Source organism: Bos indicus, chromosome 4 (genome assembly GCF_029378745.1).
Source record: "Bos indicus isolate NIAB-ARS_2022 breed Sahiwal x Tharparkar chromosome 4, NIAB-ARS_B.indTharparkar_mat_pri_1.0, whole genome shotgun sequence".
NCBI classification, from domain to species: Eukaryota; Metazoa; Chordata; class Mammalia; order Artiodactyla; family Bovidae; genus Bos; species Bos indicus.
The window spans coordinates 30,809,441-30,827,221 of NC_091763.1; the positions used below are offsets into that span (position 1 = coordinate 30,809,441).

General features: G+C 40.4%; 1 protein-coding gene across 1 annotated transcript in view; it reads left to right on the forward strand.

The window, feature by feature from the left end:
* Window positions 1-17,781, forward strand: part of DNAH11 (dynein axonemal heavy chain 11) — a 368,614-nt gene that overhangs the window by 159,209 nt on the left and 191,624 nt on the right. Inside the window, exons 40-43 of the mRNA XM_070787580.1 lie at window positions 123-255; window positions 2,778-2,905; window positions 3,367-3,515; window positions 14,733-14,883. Coding sequence (XP_070643681.1) covers window positions 123-255; window positions 2,778-2,905; window positions 3,367-3,515; window positions 14,733-14,883 — 561 coding nt within the window. The remainder of the gene's footprint in view (window positions 1-122; window positions 256-2,777; window positions 2,906-3,366; window positions 3,516-14,732; window positions 14,884-17,781) is intronic.

Consider the following 17,781-nt stretch of genomic DNA (forward strand, 5'->3'; position numbering starts at 1 on the left):
TCAGTGCACTCAGGATATATAGGAAGATACAATGCGTAAGGAAAACCCTGCAGAAATCTTTCGCTTTTCATTTGGCTTACATTAGTATTAGTTTTCTTAGCTTTTTTCCTTTTCTCCCCTAGATTTTGAGAACATTAAACCGAACATATGTTAACATGAAACAGAAACCCATTTGGAATGACTTAAACCCCAAAGCTGTGACAACAGATGAACTTTTCGGTTTCATACACCATGCTACCCGAGAATGGAAAGACGGCAAGTAGTATTTCCCCTTTTGAAGTGCTAAAAAATTCTTTTTTTTTTTTAATCCAGAAAATCATTTCTTAGTTCAAGCCAATTTTAATCATGGCTGTAGATTTAATGTTTATGGGTTGGCGTTATTGGAAATAGAGCAGCTCACAACAGCATTTATAACCTATAAATTAAACCCAGATTTGAATAAGTGGTTGATTAGCATTCAGCAGGTTCATGCACAAAGCTGTGTATTTTATCCCCCATTATTTATGTCTGTGTTCCCTGTAAACCGGAAAAGTCAACACAAATACTTCAAGAAATATTTATGCAGTACCTGATGCAGGACACTAAGTTCCAAAGTCCTTGGAACATGTTTCTTGTCCTGAACCATTTTTGCAGACGAGCAGATTCCTTTTTTTGTTAAGATAAGTTCTTACGTTCTCATTTCCGTAAGTGCACTAACCTTGTCATCATCCTTGAGTTCTTTCCCACCATACATTCAACCTCACAGCAAATTCTCTAGGCTTCACCTTTAACGTTATGTGTTGTATTCCAGTACTTCTCACCTCCTCTGCAGCTTCCACGTAAGTCCAGACCACCAACAGTGGGTCACACCTCATGGGTCTCCAAAAAGCTCATTTTCCATGCAGTAGACAGAGGCTCTTCAAAATGTTACTTCTCTGCTTGAAGTTTCCAGTGTGTTTCATCAGCATTAGGATCCAGCCTTTATCCAAAGCCTACAGGGTTCTATGTGATGGAGTCCCCCTTCCCCTTCTGACCTCATTTCTTGTTCTTTGCCTTTTACTTGCACATATGCTCAGGCCTCCTTGCTCTTGCCCCAGATTGCCGAGCATCTTCCCACCATGGGCCTTTGCACTTGCTGTCCCCACTGTCTGCAGCAGTGCGGATGCTGCCATGGCTTGCTCCCTTACATTACTGGAATGTCGGGTCACATATCTCATCAAAGAAGACCTTCCTGATGACCCTATCAAAGAAGCCGACTTCATCATTATCCTTCCTAATATGTACACACTGCTTCCTTAATTGTGGGACAATCAAAATGTACTCTCTTAAGCTTTCTAGCTTTTTTTAAAGACTGTGGCAGGAAGGGAATGATAATTTGTTTATTCTGAAAATATCTGGAAGCCTTTCAAATCATTGTCCATTAGAAGCGTTGCTGACATTTTTGTGAATTACAACGGCAGGTTCTGTTTTGACTGTCACTCTTCTTTGCACGAGATACTTCACAGGAAACAAAACCTTCTACATACATGCCTCAGTACAGTTTTTTTTTTTTTTCACTGTAGTATTATATACTTGAGTTTTGAACACTCAGCAGCTATTAAATATGCCATGTAACATAGCAAGAAAGACTGTGAATTTAAAATGTTTTATCTTTACATCTTGTGAGATAATAGTCTTTCAATGCCAGTGAATGAATTTCTCAAAGAAATGTATCACACTTCTGAATAGTTTATAATGATCTCTCTTGAATAATGTTATAGAAAAACTGATAAAGGTGGAATAAGCTAATATTTGGCCCAAAATAGATACTGAATATATGTGCATGAAAAAAAAAAAGGATACTGTTTTCACTTGTATAACATCTGAGTTGCATGTACATCACCTGCTGTCAGTCAGCCAGTTCAGTCACTCAGTCGTGTCCGACTCTGCGACCTCATGAACTGCAGCACGCCAGGCCTCCCTGTCCATCACCAACTCCGGGAGTCTACCCAAACCCATGTCCATCCAGTCGGTGATGCCATCCAACCATCTCATCCTCTGTCGTCCCCTTCTCCTCCTGCCCTCGATCTTTCCCAGCATCAGGGTATTTTCAAATGAGTCAACTCTTCCCTTCAGGTGGCCAAAGTATTGGAGTTCAGCTTCAGCATCAGTCCTTCCAGTGCACACTCAGGACTGATCTCCATTAGGATAGACTGGTTGGATCTCCTTGCAGTCCAAAGGACTCTCAAGAGTCTTCTCCAACACCACAGTTCAAAAGCATCAGTTCTTTGGTGCTTAGCTTTCTTTATAGTCCAACTCTCACATCCATACATGACCACTGGAAAAACTATAACCTTGACTAGACGGACCTTTGTTGGCAAAGTAATGTCTCTGCTTTTGAATATGCTGTCTAGGTTGGTCATAACTTTCCTTCCAAGGAGTAAGCGTCTTTTAATATCATGGCTGCAGTCACCATCTGCCGTGATTTTGGAGCCCAAAAAATAAAGTCAGCCACTGTTTCCACGGTTTCCCCATCTATTTGCCATCTCCACAGATGTTCTTCAAAGAAGGCACTTTATTTGATCTTTGGGGCTGCTTAGTGTGAGATGTTAAGCAGCCTTCTCATGGAAGTGAAACTTGCCTAGTGATCTCGAGAGCCCAGGTATGGCTCAAAAAACATTGCTGTTTGCCCACCTGAATAAGGTGCAAACTTACTTACTGAATAAAAGAACTTCCAGTATAGTTAACACAAATTTATTTTAGAAAGGAACAGCAATCAACCCCATTGTACATTAGGATTGTTTACTCTCAACTTGCAGGTCTGTTTTCATCCATTCTGCGAGAACAAGCAAATCTCAGGCATGATGGACCTAAATGGATAGTCCTGGATGGTGATATCGATCCCATGTGGATTGAATCACTAAACACTGTCATGGATGATAACAAGGTGAACGGAAATACTGTTTATCGTACAATGCAGGTCTGAGATCTTTATACTTGCATGAGTTTCAGTAGGACAATTTAAAATTGTGATATTTCAGATTCTAAATACAGTTTATTTTTTATGGTATTCAGGCCTTTTCATGTTAAAACCGTTAAAACGAAAGTCTTAAATTTAGATAATTACCATAGTTGTTTAAAAGTTGGCATGAGTAAGTGCACGTTGATGAGTTTGTTCCTCAGGGGTCAGTGAGCTCCCCTGGGGATGAACTGATATCTTTATTCAGACTGCATTTCTCACTCGGGCAGTGATCATTTCTAACTTGGGCACTGAGCTCATATGTAGCCTTTGGCACTTCTCCTGGGGGCAGGGCCGGGGGCGGTACTTCTTGCTGTTGTGAAAAGTTAGCAGCCTTGCCTTTGCTCCCTAATGAAGTGGCCGCTTTTGTGCTGTGCTGCTCTGTCCAGGTGCTGACACTGGCCAGCAATGAGCGCATAGCTCTGACTCCCTCTATGAAGCTGCTCTTTGAGATTCATCACTTGAAGACTGCAACCCCGGCTACTGTTTCCAGAGCTGGTATTCTGTATGTGAACCTACAAGATTTAGGCTGGAATCCGTGAGTATGGCTTTTTTTTTTTTTAATTGTGGTAAAATATACATAATGTCAAATTTACCATTTTAACCGTTTTAAGTATAGAGTTCAGTGGCATTGAGTACATTCACATTGTAGTACAACCATCATCACCATCAGTCTCCAGAACCTTTTTCATCTTCCCAAAATGAAACCCCATAGTCACTAAACAGTACCCCTCCCAGCATCCCCAGCTCCTTTCTACTATCTGTCTCTATGAATTTGAATATTCTAGGTACTTCTTACAAATGGAATCATATAGTAATTTTTGTGATGGGCTTATTTCACTTAGTGAAATGTCTTCAAAGTTTGTTCATGGTACAGCAGGTGCCAGAATTTCCTTTCTTTTTAAGGCTGAATGGAATATATACCCAATGGAATCTGTGTGTATATGTATATGTGTGTGTATATATATATATATATATCTCATACTGTTTATCCATTCATCCTTCTGTAGACACTAGGGCTGCTTCAGCCTTTTGACTGTTGCAAATAATGCTTCTATGAACATGGGCATAATCTCTTTGAGTCCCAGCTTTCAATTGTTTTTGATATGTACCCACACAAGCAGAATGGCTAGAGATCATACAGCAAGTCTATTTCAGATTTCTTGAGGTACCACTATGCTGTCTTCCACTATGGCTGCACCATTTGACATTCCCATCAGTAGCGCACTAGACTTTCACTTTCTGCATGACCCCACCACCACCTGTGGTTTTCTCTATATTTTATAATAGAAACATCCTAATAGGTGTGAAGTAGAATTGCATTCCAATTTTGACTTACGTTTCTCTTATGATTAATCATGTTGAACATCTTTTCATGCGTTCATTGGCCATTTGTATATTTTCTGTGGAGATGTGACTATTTCAGCCCTTTGCCTGTTTTTTAATCTAACTATTGGGGTTTTTTGTTGTTTTGTGAACTTTTTATTAATCTTCATAGAATCATTCAACTTCAGCTTCTTTGGCATTAGTGTTTGGTGCATAGAGTTGAATTACTGTGATATGGCTCATAGTTTCATTGAGTTAGACAAGGCTGTGGTCCATGTGATCAGTTTGGTTGGTTTTCTGTGATTGTGGTTTTCTGTTTGCCCTCTGATGAATAAGGATAAAAGGCTTATGGAAGCTTCCTGATGGAAGAAACTGACTGTGGGGGAAACTGGGTCTTGTTCTGATGGCCAGGGCCATGCTCAGTTCAGTTCACTTCAGTCGCTCAGTCGTGTCCGACTGTCTGCAACCCCATGGACTGCAGCACACCAGGCCTCCCTGTCCATCACCAACTCCTGAAGTTTACTCAAACTCATGTCCATTGAGTCGGTGATACCATTCAACCACCTCATCCTCTGTCGTCCCCTTCTCCTCCCACCTTCAATATTTCCCAGCATCAGGGTCTTCAAATGAGTCAGTTCTTCGCATCAGTTGGCCAAAATATTGGAGTTTCAGCTTCAACATCAGTTCTTCCAGTGAACACCCAGACTGATCTCCTTTAGGGTGGACTGGTTGGATCTCCTTGCAGTCCAAGGGACTCTTAAGAGTCTTCTCCAACATCACAGTTCAAAATCATCAATTCTTCGGCACTCAGCTTTCTTTATAGTCCAACTCTCACATCCATACATGACTACTGCAAAAACCATAGCCTTGACTAGATAGACCTTTGTTGGCAAAGTAACGTCTCTGCTTTTTAATATGCTGTCTAGGTTGGTCATAACTTTCCTTCCAAGGAGTAAGTGTCTTTTAATTTCATGGCAGTAGACACCATCTGCAGTGATTTTGGAGCCCCCCCCAAAAATAAAGTCAGCCACTGTTTCTACTGTTTTCCCATCTATTTGCCATGAAGTGATGGGACCGAATGCCATGATCTTACTTTTCTGAATGTTGAGCTTTAAGCCAGCTTTTTCACTCTCCTCTTTCACTTTCATCAAGAGGCTCTTTAGTTCTTCTTTACTTTCTGCCATAAGGATGGTGTCATCTGCATATCTCAGGTTATTCGTATTTCTCCCAGCAGTCTTGATTCCAGCTTGTGCTTCATCCAGCCCAGCACTTCTCATGATGTACTCTGCATATAAGTTAAATAAACAGGGTGACGATATACAGCCTTGACGTACTCCTTTTCCTATGGGAACGAGTCTGTTGTTCCATGTCCAGTTCTAACTGTTGCTTCCTGACCTGCATACAGATTTTTGAGGAGGCAGGTCAGGTCGTCTGATATTTCCATCTTTTGAAGATTTTTCCATAGTTTGTGGTGATCCACACAGTCAAAGGCTTTGGCATAGTCAATAAAGCAGAAATAGATGTTTTTCTGGAACTCTCTTGCTTTTTTGATGATCCAGCGGATGTTGGCAATTTGAACTCTGGTTCCTCTGCTTTTTCTAAATCCAGCTTGAACATCTGGAAGTTCACGGTTCACATATTGTTGAAGCCTGGCTTGGAGAATTTTGAGCATTTCTTTACTAGTGTGTGTGATGAGTGCAATTGTGCAGTAGTTGGAGCATTCTTTGGCATTGTCTTTCTTTGGAATGGGAATGAATACTGACCTTTTCCAGTCCTGTGGCCACTGCTACATTTTCCAAATTTGCTGGCATATCGAGTGCAGCACTTTCACACAGCATCAGCTTTTAGGATTTGAAATAGCTCAGCTGGAATTCCATCACCTCCACTAGCTTTGTTCCTAGCGATGCTTCCTAAGGCCCACTTGACTTCACATTCCAGGATGTCTGGCTCTAGGTCAGTGATCACACCATCATGATTATCTGGGTCATGAAGATCTTTTTTGTACAGTTTTTCTGTGTATTCTTCCTGCCTCTTCTTAATATCTTCTGCTTCTGTTAGGTCCATACCATTTCTGTCCTTTATTGAGCCCATCTTTGCATGAAATAATCCCTTGGTATCTCTAATTTTCTTGAAGAGATCTCTAGTCTTTCTCATTCTATTGTTTTCCTCTATTTCTTTGCATTGATCACTGAGGAAGACTTTCTTATCTCTCCTTGCTATTCTTGGGAACTCTGCATTCAAATGAGTATAGCTTTCCTTTTCTGCTTTGCTTTTCACTTCTCTTCTTTTCTCAGCTATTTGTAAGGCCTCCTCAGACAGCCATTTTGCTTTTTTGCATTTCTTTTTCTTGGGGATGGTCTTGACCCTGTCTCCTGTACAGTGTCATGAACCTCCATCCATAGTTCATCAGGCACTCTATCAGATCTAGTTCCTTAAATCTTTTTCTCACTTCCACTGTATAATTGTAAGGAATTTGATTTAGGTCATACTTGAATGATCTAGTGGTTTGCCCTACTTTCTTCAGTTTAAGTCTGAATTTGGCAATAAGGAGTTCATGATCTGAGCCACAGTCAGTTCCCATTCTTGTTTTTGTGACTGTATTGAGCTTCTCCATCTTTGGCTACAAAGAATATAATCAGTCTGGTTTCAGTGTTGACCATCTGGTGATGTCCATGTGTAGAGTCTTCTCTTGTGTTGTTGGAAGAGGGTGTTTGGGCCATGCTCAGTAAATCTTTAATCCAATTTTCTGTTGATGGGCGGGGTTGTGTTCCCTCTGTGTTGTTTGGCCTGAGGCCAAACTGTTAACCCACACCTCCACCAGAGACTCCTGAAGGCTCACAGGCAAGTCTGACTCAGTCTGTTGTGGGGACACTGGTCCTTTCTCCTGGCTCCTGGTGCATACAAGGTTTTATTTCTACCCTCCAAGAGTTGTTTCCCTAGTCCTGTGGAAGTTCTGTAATCCAGTCCCACTGGCCTCCAAAGTCAAATTCCCTGGGGATTCTCTGTCCCGTTTGCTGGATCCCCAGGTTGGGAAATCTGTTGTTGGTCCAAGAACTTTCCTAACAGTGCGAGAATTTCTTTGGTATAATTGTTCTGCAGTTTGTGAGTCGGCTTCTCAGCAGCTCTATGGAAAAGACCCTGATACTGGGAAAGATTGAAGGTAGGAGAAGGGGACGACTGAGGATGAGATGGTTGGATGACATCACTGACTCAATGGACATGAGTTTGAGCAAGCTTCGGGAGTTGGTGATGGGCAGGGAAGCTCAGCATGCTGCAGTCCATGGGGTCACAAAGCGTCAGACATGACTGAGCAACTGAACTGAACTATTAATCTTAGATGTTAAAAAAGCTAAAATTGTATTTGACTATTTGAAGAAAATATTAGTGATTAAATTTAGTGCTAATTAATTAGGCTAATCTAAAATAAATTAGCACCTTTATGCAGTTGTCATTTTTAGTTGGACATCGCGTTCATGGCTTGCACATGTAAATACATACATTTGTTGACTAAGTGAATAAATAATAAAAGCTCACGTGGAGCACTTAGGTGTCAGTATATCTTTAGTGAGCATATATGTGTGTGTATATATATTTATATAATATGCATATGTGAACAAAGCGGTGATACTTTGATTTAGAACAAGTTTATTGTGCCCACTTGCTTACTTTTCAGATGCTTACACTTTTCGTCATTTATTCTGGTGGTTCCTTGTCACCTTCTCTCGTATTCCCACTCTGTGCTGTGGAAACATCTGCGCTCTGCGCGTGAACAGTGCTGTGACGGTATGCTTCTTGTGTCGGTGATCTCTTTACCCCTCCACCCTGCTCTGTGCACCCAGTGGCTGTCCTGTGTGGACCACATCAGTACGTTCCTTGCCCTCTGGCTTCTGGTTGGTTTGACCAATGGGGAGCACTGACAGGAAATGAGAGGGAGAAAGGAGAGTGAGATCTCTTCATTCCTCCCGCTCCCTCCCCATAGGACTACAACAGGATGACTGTCCTTCATCAGCGTGCGTATGTGTTCAGTCGTGTCCAACTCTTTGCGACCCTATAGACTATAGCCCACCAGGCCCCTCTGTCCATGGGATCCTCCAGGCAAGAATATTAGAGTGGGTTGCCATGCCTTCCTGCAGGGGATCTTCCCAACCCAGGGATGGAACCAGTGTCTCCTGCATCTCCTGCATTGCAGGCAGATTCTTTACCCACTGAGCAACCTGAGAAACTCCTCTTAAATCTCTCCATGAGATTCTTTACTTCCAGGTTCTGGTAGCCCTTTCCTTTCCCAATAGTCCTTTTATTGATCCTTCTCTATTATCCTGATTCAAGGATGACTTCTGTTCCCTGCCAGACTCCTGACTCATGCACTTCTCCAGGCTACTTTTCTGTGTCCTGATTTGTTTACTGAAAGTCTCATCCTCTAACTCAACAGTCAAGAAGAGCCATACTCAGGTTTCTGTGAAGCTAGGGGAAGAACTGATTTTTAAAGTCTAAGATGGAGAGTTCTTCTTGGACTAACAGCTGCTTTCTCCAGCTAGGATTTTGACTGGCTCCTAGGCCATTTCTGTTGATTGGGGACTAGATGAAGGAGAATCTCCAGTGTCCCTTGACCTTCCCATGCAGAGAGCAGAGGTGGTCCTGGTACCCCATTTCATTCATGAGACCCCTCACCCCCACTGGTGTCGTCTGATTTCAGTAGTAAATCTCACGGTTCCCAAGGTCTCTGTAATTGTCTCAGTAACATATGGAGTTTGTGCTAACAGAGGCTGTCTAAATCCCCAAAGAAGGACTTTCATCTAGTATGTCAGAGATCATAGGATGGCAGAAGATTCACCTGATTTGCATTCTTGAGAAAGTTAAACCCCTCTTTACCATTAGATTCTGTTTTTATGGAGGTTTGGTTCTAATTAAGATCAATGGGTAGATTTTCATTTTCCTTTGTGTGACTAAAGGGTCTATCCAGGTCATTATCCGTAATAGTGGGCATCCTCTGTACAGGATATTTTTACATTTTTACCTCCTACTGCCAGAAAGTTTCAGTGTACTATTAAAAAGTGACTATTTCAGTTGGGAGGGGTATTTTTTTACACCATATTATCAGATACTTTATTACCTTGCTTTAATGTCATAATATTAAAAAATATGATAGCTTTACATGTATTGACTCATTTAATCCATAATTATCTCTGAGATCAATATAATCATTAATGTAATTTCCAAAGCCAATATCTAAGGTCTCAGTTTCCCCCAACTCTTTAATTTGAAAGTGTTGAAAAATATTTAAAAAGTTAAAAAGGTGGTAGGTAGTACATTGTATAACCATGCAGTCTTTTCCTGCAGTTATCAATTTTTACAATTTTACCCAATTTACTTTCTCTTTGGCTGTACATACACTCCCTCTCAAAGGCAGAGACAGACATAAATTGTCTACTTTTATTTTTGCTGAATTATCTGAAAATGAGTTGGAGACATTGACAGTTCCTCCCTAAGAACTAGAGTGGGTCCTACATGAACATAAGTCCAATAAACATACCTAAGAAATTTATCTTTGTTATAATATTATCGAAACAGTGATTTTTCAAAATTTCCCAGTGCCTCTGGGAATTTCCTCTGTAGCTTTTTTTTTTTTTTTAATCCAACATCAAAACAAGGACCATGCATTGCACTTACTTATCTCTGTCTTCTCCTTTAATCTAGAATATCTATCCACCTTTTTATTTCATGATGTTTAGAGCTTTGAAGAGAAGAAGCCAGATATGTCAAAGACTGATAGTTGCAGAGTGGTTGCAAAGTGGGTCCACCTTTCTGTCTCTGTGTATTAAGTGACATTTTTTTAGTAAAAAAGAAACTATTTCTATTCTTCCTTTCTACTCTTTTTCCTCACTTCCTCTCTCCTTTTTCTCTTCCCCCTTCCTTTTTCTTTTTGGGGAGTGTCATTTTCTATTCATGGGTCATCTGAGACTTTCCTTCCCCTACACTCCATTCGGCCATTTCTCTAAGGAGCCAGGAGTTGTCTAAGGAGTAGTATTTAGAATCCAAGATACCATGCTAGAGTGCTCATTGCCATTGGTATGTCATTGCTTCTAGAACCTTTAGTGTCCAGAGTTAGGAAATATATTTTCTTAATTCATATGTGGAAACTGATATTTTGGATAGAGGAGATTATGAAATACTATGTTCCAACTGAGGAATAAATAGATTGCTCTTATTACTTAACCTGCTAAGAACATTTTTTGTTAAAATTCACTGAGCTATTTAAATGCATAATTTTATGTCCACATTTTAAAGATAAGTCAAACAACATCCTTAAAATCATATCAGTAAGTGACTAGCTGAATCAAATACTATTTTAATTCTGAGTTCTAAGTAAGTATACTGAAAGACTCCTACATCTGTTGAGATCTTGAGATAAATTAGAAGTAAATTTCTAAAAATTATCATCAGTGAGAATTTTTCCTAGTAGAAAGGAATAAAATGCAGAGAAAACCAGAGAACAATTAAATTCATTTATAATTATTTAAAGTGAGCATAACTGAAAATGGGATCTACCAAAATGTGTATTGCATAGCTTGTGCACAATGATAGGAAAAGGCAGGACTATTTCTGAAATTTTGTCTGATTCCTGGAAGATAACTTTTGGGAGCCACAGCTTCAGATCATACTTTTCCCTCTATTACTTTAGTTGAAAATGTTTCTTTTAAAAACTTGATTTTTTTGAAGTACGGTTGATTTATAGTGTTGTGCTAGTTTCAGGTGTACAGCAAAGTCACTCAGTCACACACACACACACACATAATGGTTTGCATCTGCCAACCCCAAACATGCCTCCCACCCTCCTTCCCCCTTGGCAGCCAGCCCATTCTCTGTGTCTGTGAGTCTGTTTCTGTTTCATAGGTAAGTTCACTTGTGTCCTATTTTAGATTCCACATGTCAGTGATATCATATATTTGTCTTTATCTTTCTGATTTACTTCACTTAGTATAATAACCTCTAAGGTCCATCCATGTTGCCTCAAACGGCCTCCTTTCTTTTTTTTTTTTTTAACAGTTAAGTACTGTTCATTATGTGTGTGTGTGTGTGTGTGTGTGTGTGTGTGTGTGTGTATTCACACACTGCATCTTCTTTATCCATTCATCTGTGGATGATCTTTTAGCTTGTTTCCATTTCTTATCTATTGTGAATCATGCTGTTATGAACATAGGGGTGCGTGTATTTTTTTTCAAAATTTTGTTTTTTCCTGACATATGCCCAGGAGTGGGATTGATGGATCATATGGCAATTCTATTTTTAGTTTTTTTTGAGGAACCTCCATATTATTTTCCATAGTGGTTGAACCCATTTGCATTCCCACCAATAATGTAGAAAGATTCCCTTTTCTCCATATCCTTGCCAGCATTTGCTATTTGTAGACTTTTTAATGATGGCCATTCTGAGTGGTGTGAGGTGGTACCTCATTGTACTTCTGATTTGCATTTCTCTAATAATTTAGTTGAAAATATTCTACCTTTGTCTCACTCATTCAGTCACCCATATTGGATGATCTTAGTCTTCTATCCCTACAATCCCATCCTTTCATCTTTGGATTCTGTTTGTACGTGTAAACACACAGATTCAGAAGTCATCGATGTACACTGCTGATCTGTAGGTCCTTTTCAGCTTCTGCTGTTTTCTAGGCCCCCATGAATGATAGAAAACCAAAATCTTGCCACGAGGGGCAAACTATAGAGAGCTCTGAATTCCTCTTGTGCTGTAGGATGGGATCCCCATGCCAGACTTAGAGTAATAAATAATATCTTCAGAAGCCTGAAAACTTTGGCTGCCTTTATAGTTTCTCAACTGCAGGGCTGTAGACTTCCTGTGATGTTCCTATAGGAGTGATGTACCTATGAGACTTCTGGAGAAGGAGGAGGCGCAACACAGGTGCTTATATGGAACAGATTTGCAGGCACCACGAGCCAAAGATTCTGTTAGTGACCTAGACATTAGCGTTAAGGTGATGCATTAAGGCATCTGTTGCATTAAGGCAGCTATTTCCTGAGGCAGGGGCAGTGACGTGGGTGAACTCATATGTAGGTAAGGAATAAATATATGATGTTTTTACTTGTATGGTAGCAGTGTGTTTCATTTGGCCATATTCAAATCTACAGCATCTTTTAAAAAATAGGGTGGAAGGAATTGCCAATAGCATAGATCTATAGCTTCAGTTTTTCCATTGCTGAAGATAATTTGCTGCCTTTTAATGTTTACTAAATTTAGCAGTAATTTATACATAGTATTTTCAAATGTCCACATTTAACAATATAGACCCTTTTTTTCCTTACCTTCCAGTGCTATATGCTGTGGTTGACTGCTAGCAGAGGTCATTTTGTTTCTTTTTTTGTTTGTTTGCCTCCAATCAGTTTCAACTCTTACCACATCTCCTGGTTTGATTGAATTCACTTTCATTTTTGTGGACATAATTTGTACAACAGCATCATTTACTCTTGGGCCTGGTAGGCTTTCCCTTTGAGACTTTGGCTACTGCCAGTGAGGGTTAATGAAGTAGCTATTACCTAAGTGCAAAGCCCATTTCCCCCTCTGTGGCTTTGTTGAGGCTGCAGCTCCTAGTTAGCCCTGCACAGCCTTCTGCCGCCACAGAGACCAAAGACAGAGGTGGGGAGCTGGGGTAGAATATCTTAAACCCAACAGAGCACTGCCTGCCCTGAGGGACACTGCTGCCTTTAGGAGATGCGCAGAGGGGCAAAACCAGGATCTGAACCCAGTTCTCCCAATTACACCAACTCTGTGCTAATGAGTAGCATTGATTGGAAATTTGTTATATGTCAGTTATTAATCTAAGCACTTAATACATGAGAACTCATTTGCTCCTCAGAGCAACCCTAGGAAAAGCATGTCATCATCATCTCCATTGCCAGTTAAGAAACAGAGACATTAACTAACCTGCCCAGGGAAACAGTTAAAGGAAGGATAAAGATCCGGGCAGTCTGACTCAGAGCCGCATCTCCCTAAATAATTCCCCCTGCACCCCACCAAAAAAAGCTCTGGATACTGAGACTTCAGTTCTGCCAGCGTGTGTAGAATAAAAAGAGTAGCTAAGGGGTAGGTGTGGCTTTCATTCTGAGTACCTAGCAACCGTATTCCATTATTCCACTCTTCTGTGGCACCCACTGGATGTAACTCAGAGAGCACCAGAAGTGACCTTTCAGTTACCATCATGCAACTGAACTTCAGCTGAAAATCATTCCTCTTTGACCTGAAAAAGTTGTAATAGTTGATAGTTCATAAATCTAGCAATAGTGTATAGATAGTTGAATATTTAATAAAACCCCATCATGAAGCCCTACGATTATCAGAGGGAGCCTTTGTGAGATAATCATTTTGCCTTAATTTCTTTTGATATTAAAAATATGCAATCTGATTTGCTTAAAATAAGGTATAGCTGTCATTGATCTGGTTGCACTGTCTCTGGTGGCAGCCACATGGATTTGTGACCACTGTTTCTTGTTTGATGAGAACTCTTTGAGCAATTATTTTTCATGTCATATCATACAGTTTCTTTCCAGAGACTACTGTGGGTGCAACTAAGTCATGTTTCATTTTATTGACAAACATTATTTTATTAATGTTAGAAATATGAAGGTAAGTAGTGACATTTTACAAGCTTCAGATTTATGCGCCTGCACCCAAGGGTGAGATGCCATTGTAGAGCCACTCATTGGCTTCCCAGTTGATGCTCGTGATAAAGAATCTGTCTGCCAAGCAGAAGATGAGGGTTTGATCCCTGGGTCAGGAAGATCCCCTAGAGTAGGAAATGGCACCCCACTGCATTATTCTTGCCTGGAAAATTCCTTGGGCAGAGGAGCCTGGTGGGCTACAGTCCATGGGGCCGTAGACAGTTGGACGCAACTGAGCACACACACAGGAGCCACATTGTCAGCTCTCAGGTTAGAGTTACGTTCAGTCCAGTGAGCAGGAGGGACTTGGAAATGGTCCCTATGAAATTTTCGCCTCTTTATTTGTAACTGATTTTTCATTACTAAAAAATCGACGCCAATTTTAATCAAGAAAAACCCCAAGCTGTTTTCATAAATAAAGCCTACCCTCTGAAAATAGTTTCAGTGCTCTGGGAAATGACAAACTATACTTCCTTATAAATGCTCAGTAATGGCCTACTTATCCTCTATTATGTTGGGTTTCTAAGTGCCGTTAGTAGTTTCTTTTACATTCTTTTCATTTGGGTAAAAGTGGCCATTAAAACAAGTGTATAAAGGGTCATTTTAAAATATTTGCCATTTGAGAAATAGAGTGAACCCACTCTACATGTCCCTGAAGTATTGGACCAAGCTGTGTTGAAGGGGGAAGCTTTTGAGTACGTGAATTTCTGCTTTTCAAGCCTGGTGCTCAATAAAAGCCTTTCTGTGCTCTTTTTCAGGTATGTGGCCAGTTGGATAGACAGAAGGCGGCATCAGTCAGAAAAGGCCAATTTAACAATTCTTTTTGATAAATACGTTCCTGCCTGCTTGGAAAAGCTGAGAACAAGCTTTAAAACCATCACTTCAATTCCAGAGAGCAGCCTGGTGCAGGTTTGTCTTGGGTACCTCTGTTTCACACAGTAGTCCTGATTTGGTTTGATCAAAAAAGAAGTTCTTGTTCGAAATCATGAAGTGGTTTCTGGAAGGATTAGGTTGCCCCACACCCCGCCAGCCCCCACGTCCCCCTGTGCTTTTGGCAGCCCTCTATCACATGCCTGTCATGTGCCTTGACCATTTGGGTTTGTGGTCTGTTTCTCTGAGTAGACTGTGAACTAGAGCCCTGGAGCCACCTATTATCATTTGTATATCTCCAGAGATTTCCATAACGCAAAGCACTCAGTAGGCGCCAAATGTATCATTGCATCATTGTGTTTTTCCCAAATATATTTGCATGAAGTAAGAACAGGGTTGTAACAGCTTCATTTATTTTTCTGTTTCCTAAGCAGCTGGCCCAGAGAAGGTGCTCAGTGTGTTTTTTGAAAACCATAAATTCATGCAATTAAAGATTTTGACCAGTGAGTAAGAGAAAGCTACTGAATATCACCTGAAAAACCAACCCCTACCCAACCTGGCCTGACAGACCTCCCATTCTTTCCTCCCTTCCTTTACTCCCCCCTCCCCAGAATAGTCCTCAAGTCCGGGCCAGTCTAGATGAAGAGTTCATAGTATTTCAGGGACAGGTTTTTTTTTCCGGATCCTTATTGTCAGACAGCTGCTAAGAGTGAAGAGTATGTATGATACATTGTCATGACAGCAAATGAAGATAATGCAGGGCACACAGAAATGAAGGTTGTGATCTTAATCTCAGTGTGAGGAAAAACGATCTCCCAGCCTTTACAAGTATAAAACTTCACAGAAGGTTTACAATTAGAAACCTTTATTTGTTTCTCTTTAGGAGCAAAATTGGTTTTGAAGTACTTTGTTACTGTGAAGTTACTATTACAGAATTTGTTTGACGCTAAATTAGAAAGTCACAAGCATAATAAGAAGAGAAAGTTCAGGTTTTTGGATAATTCGCACACCAATTAAGTAAACGATAGTCTTCACCAGTAATTATCTGAGGTATAATTTATTTCTGAAAGCAGGTCTGAATTTATTCATAATGAATTAATTATGTGGTTAGCCTAATTAGACTTCCTTTGGTGTAATACTTGCAAAAAGCAAGTATCGTGTTCTTTCTCAAGTTGACTTATATATTTGTGTTTCTCTGTGGTGTGAACTTTTTCATTTAAGAGTAGTGTGAAAATAGGTCAGTAGGAATTAATATGATTTTTGCTCTCACTTCCTTTTTTTGTAGTATTCAGAAATGGCGTTTTATCCTTAACTCCTTTCTGGCTGCTATTGCATAAAGTCATCTCTTTGCTGTGACTGCTTATAAGGGAAAAAAATAAAGACAAAAATGAGTGTACAAGAAACTTGCTTAGATTATTTTTTACTGTAATTGAGTTGAGGAGGGCATGGCAACCCACTCCAGTGTTCTTGCCTGGAGAATCCCCATGGACAGAGGAGCCTGGCGGGGTTTCCCTGGTGGCTCAGGTGGTAAAGAATCTGTGTGCAATGCAGAGGACCCAGGTTTGATCCCCAGGTTAGGAAGATCCCCTGGAGAAGGAAATGGCAACCCACCCCAGTATTCTTGCCTGGAGAATTCCATGGACAGAGGAGTCTGGCAGGCTACAGTCCATGGGGTCTCAAAGAGTCAAACATGACTGAGCAATTAACACATACACACACCGTGTGCTATACTTAGGACCTTGTTGTTCATCCATTCTACATATACCAGCTTGCATCTGCTGATCCTGAACTCCAGTCTATCCCTCCCACTGCGCCCCCGCTTTGGCCACCACAAGTCTGTCCCCTAAGCCCATGAATCTGTCTCCACTTCATAGATAAGTTCATGTGTGTTGTACTTTAGATTCCATGTGTAAGTGATGCCGTATATGTGCCTTTCTTTGTCTAACTTCACTTAGTACAATAATCTCTAGGTCCATCCATGTAGCTGTAAATGGTATCATTTCATTCTTTTAAAAGGCCGCTTTAAGAAATTAATGTACTATGTTTTCCAGTATATGAAACTTTCTTGCTTTGCATTTGTTAAGGTGGTTTAACTCTTTCAGAATATACACCAAGGTGTGATTATATTAATTGCTGGTGCAGAGCTTAAAATGTTTTCCAAGTACTGTGTTTGGGAGAAAATAGAAAACTCGTACGAGTTCTTAGCACGTTCAGGTCAGTGGATGGCATAATTTTGACACCTTTTAGTCTTTTTCATTTTGATTTTAACAGTTGCTTAGACCAACATGGCTTCTACTCAGGAATAGCAAAGTCTCAGGGTTTTACATGATTTTTCTTGACAACAAATTGGTGAATTTTATTTGATTAGAAGATTATTTTAAAGTAGCAAGCACAGCACAATATAAAATAATGGAAATCAAGAGAGAGATTGAGAAAATGACAGGTTGTAAAGCAACTATCCTCCAATAAAGTTTTTTTTTTTTTTTCCTAATGAAAATGTGACAGGTGCTCAACTAATTAAATTTTCAAAAACACTTCCAACTTATGCCAGGACCAATTTTCCATATTACCATTTTCCCTGCCTCTCAGGATTGGGAGGGCGACACACACACGTCACTCGCCTTGTTACAGCTTTCCGTGCTGTGTGCATGATATTGATAAACATCTACCACTGCCTCCGAAAGCTGGGGGAAGGGTCTCCTGAGTTTCGAGGGTCTGTGACAGCGCTAGTTCATGACAACCATTTTTGTGCGAGCTAAAAAGCGTGTTCGTTATGGGTATTATTTCACATGAGACAGGCCTTAGCCGCAGCCGTGTTCCCTTTGTTACTGACCTCATTGCCCTGGACATGGAGGGAATTTCAGACCAATGGAGCCCTTTCACACGGAGGATCTGAAGAGCAAGTTCCTGAATAGCATTTCTTCCAGAGTTAGATGT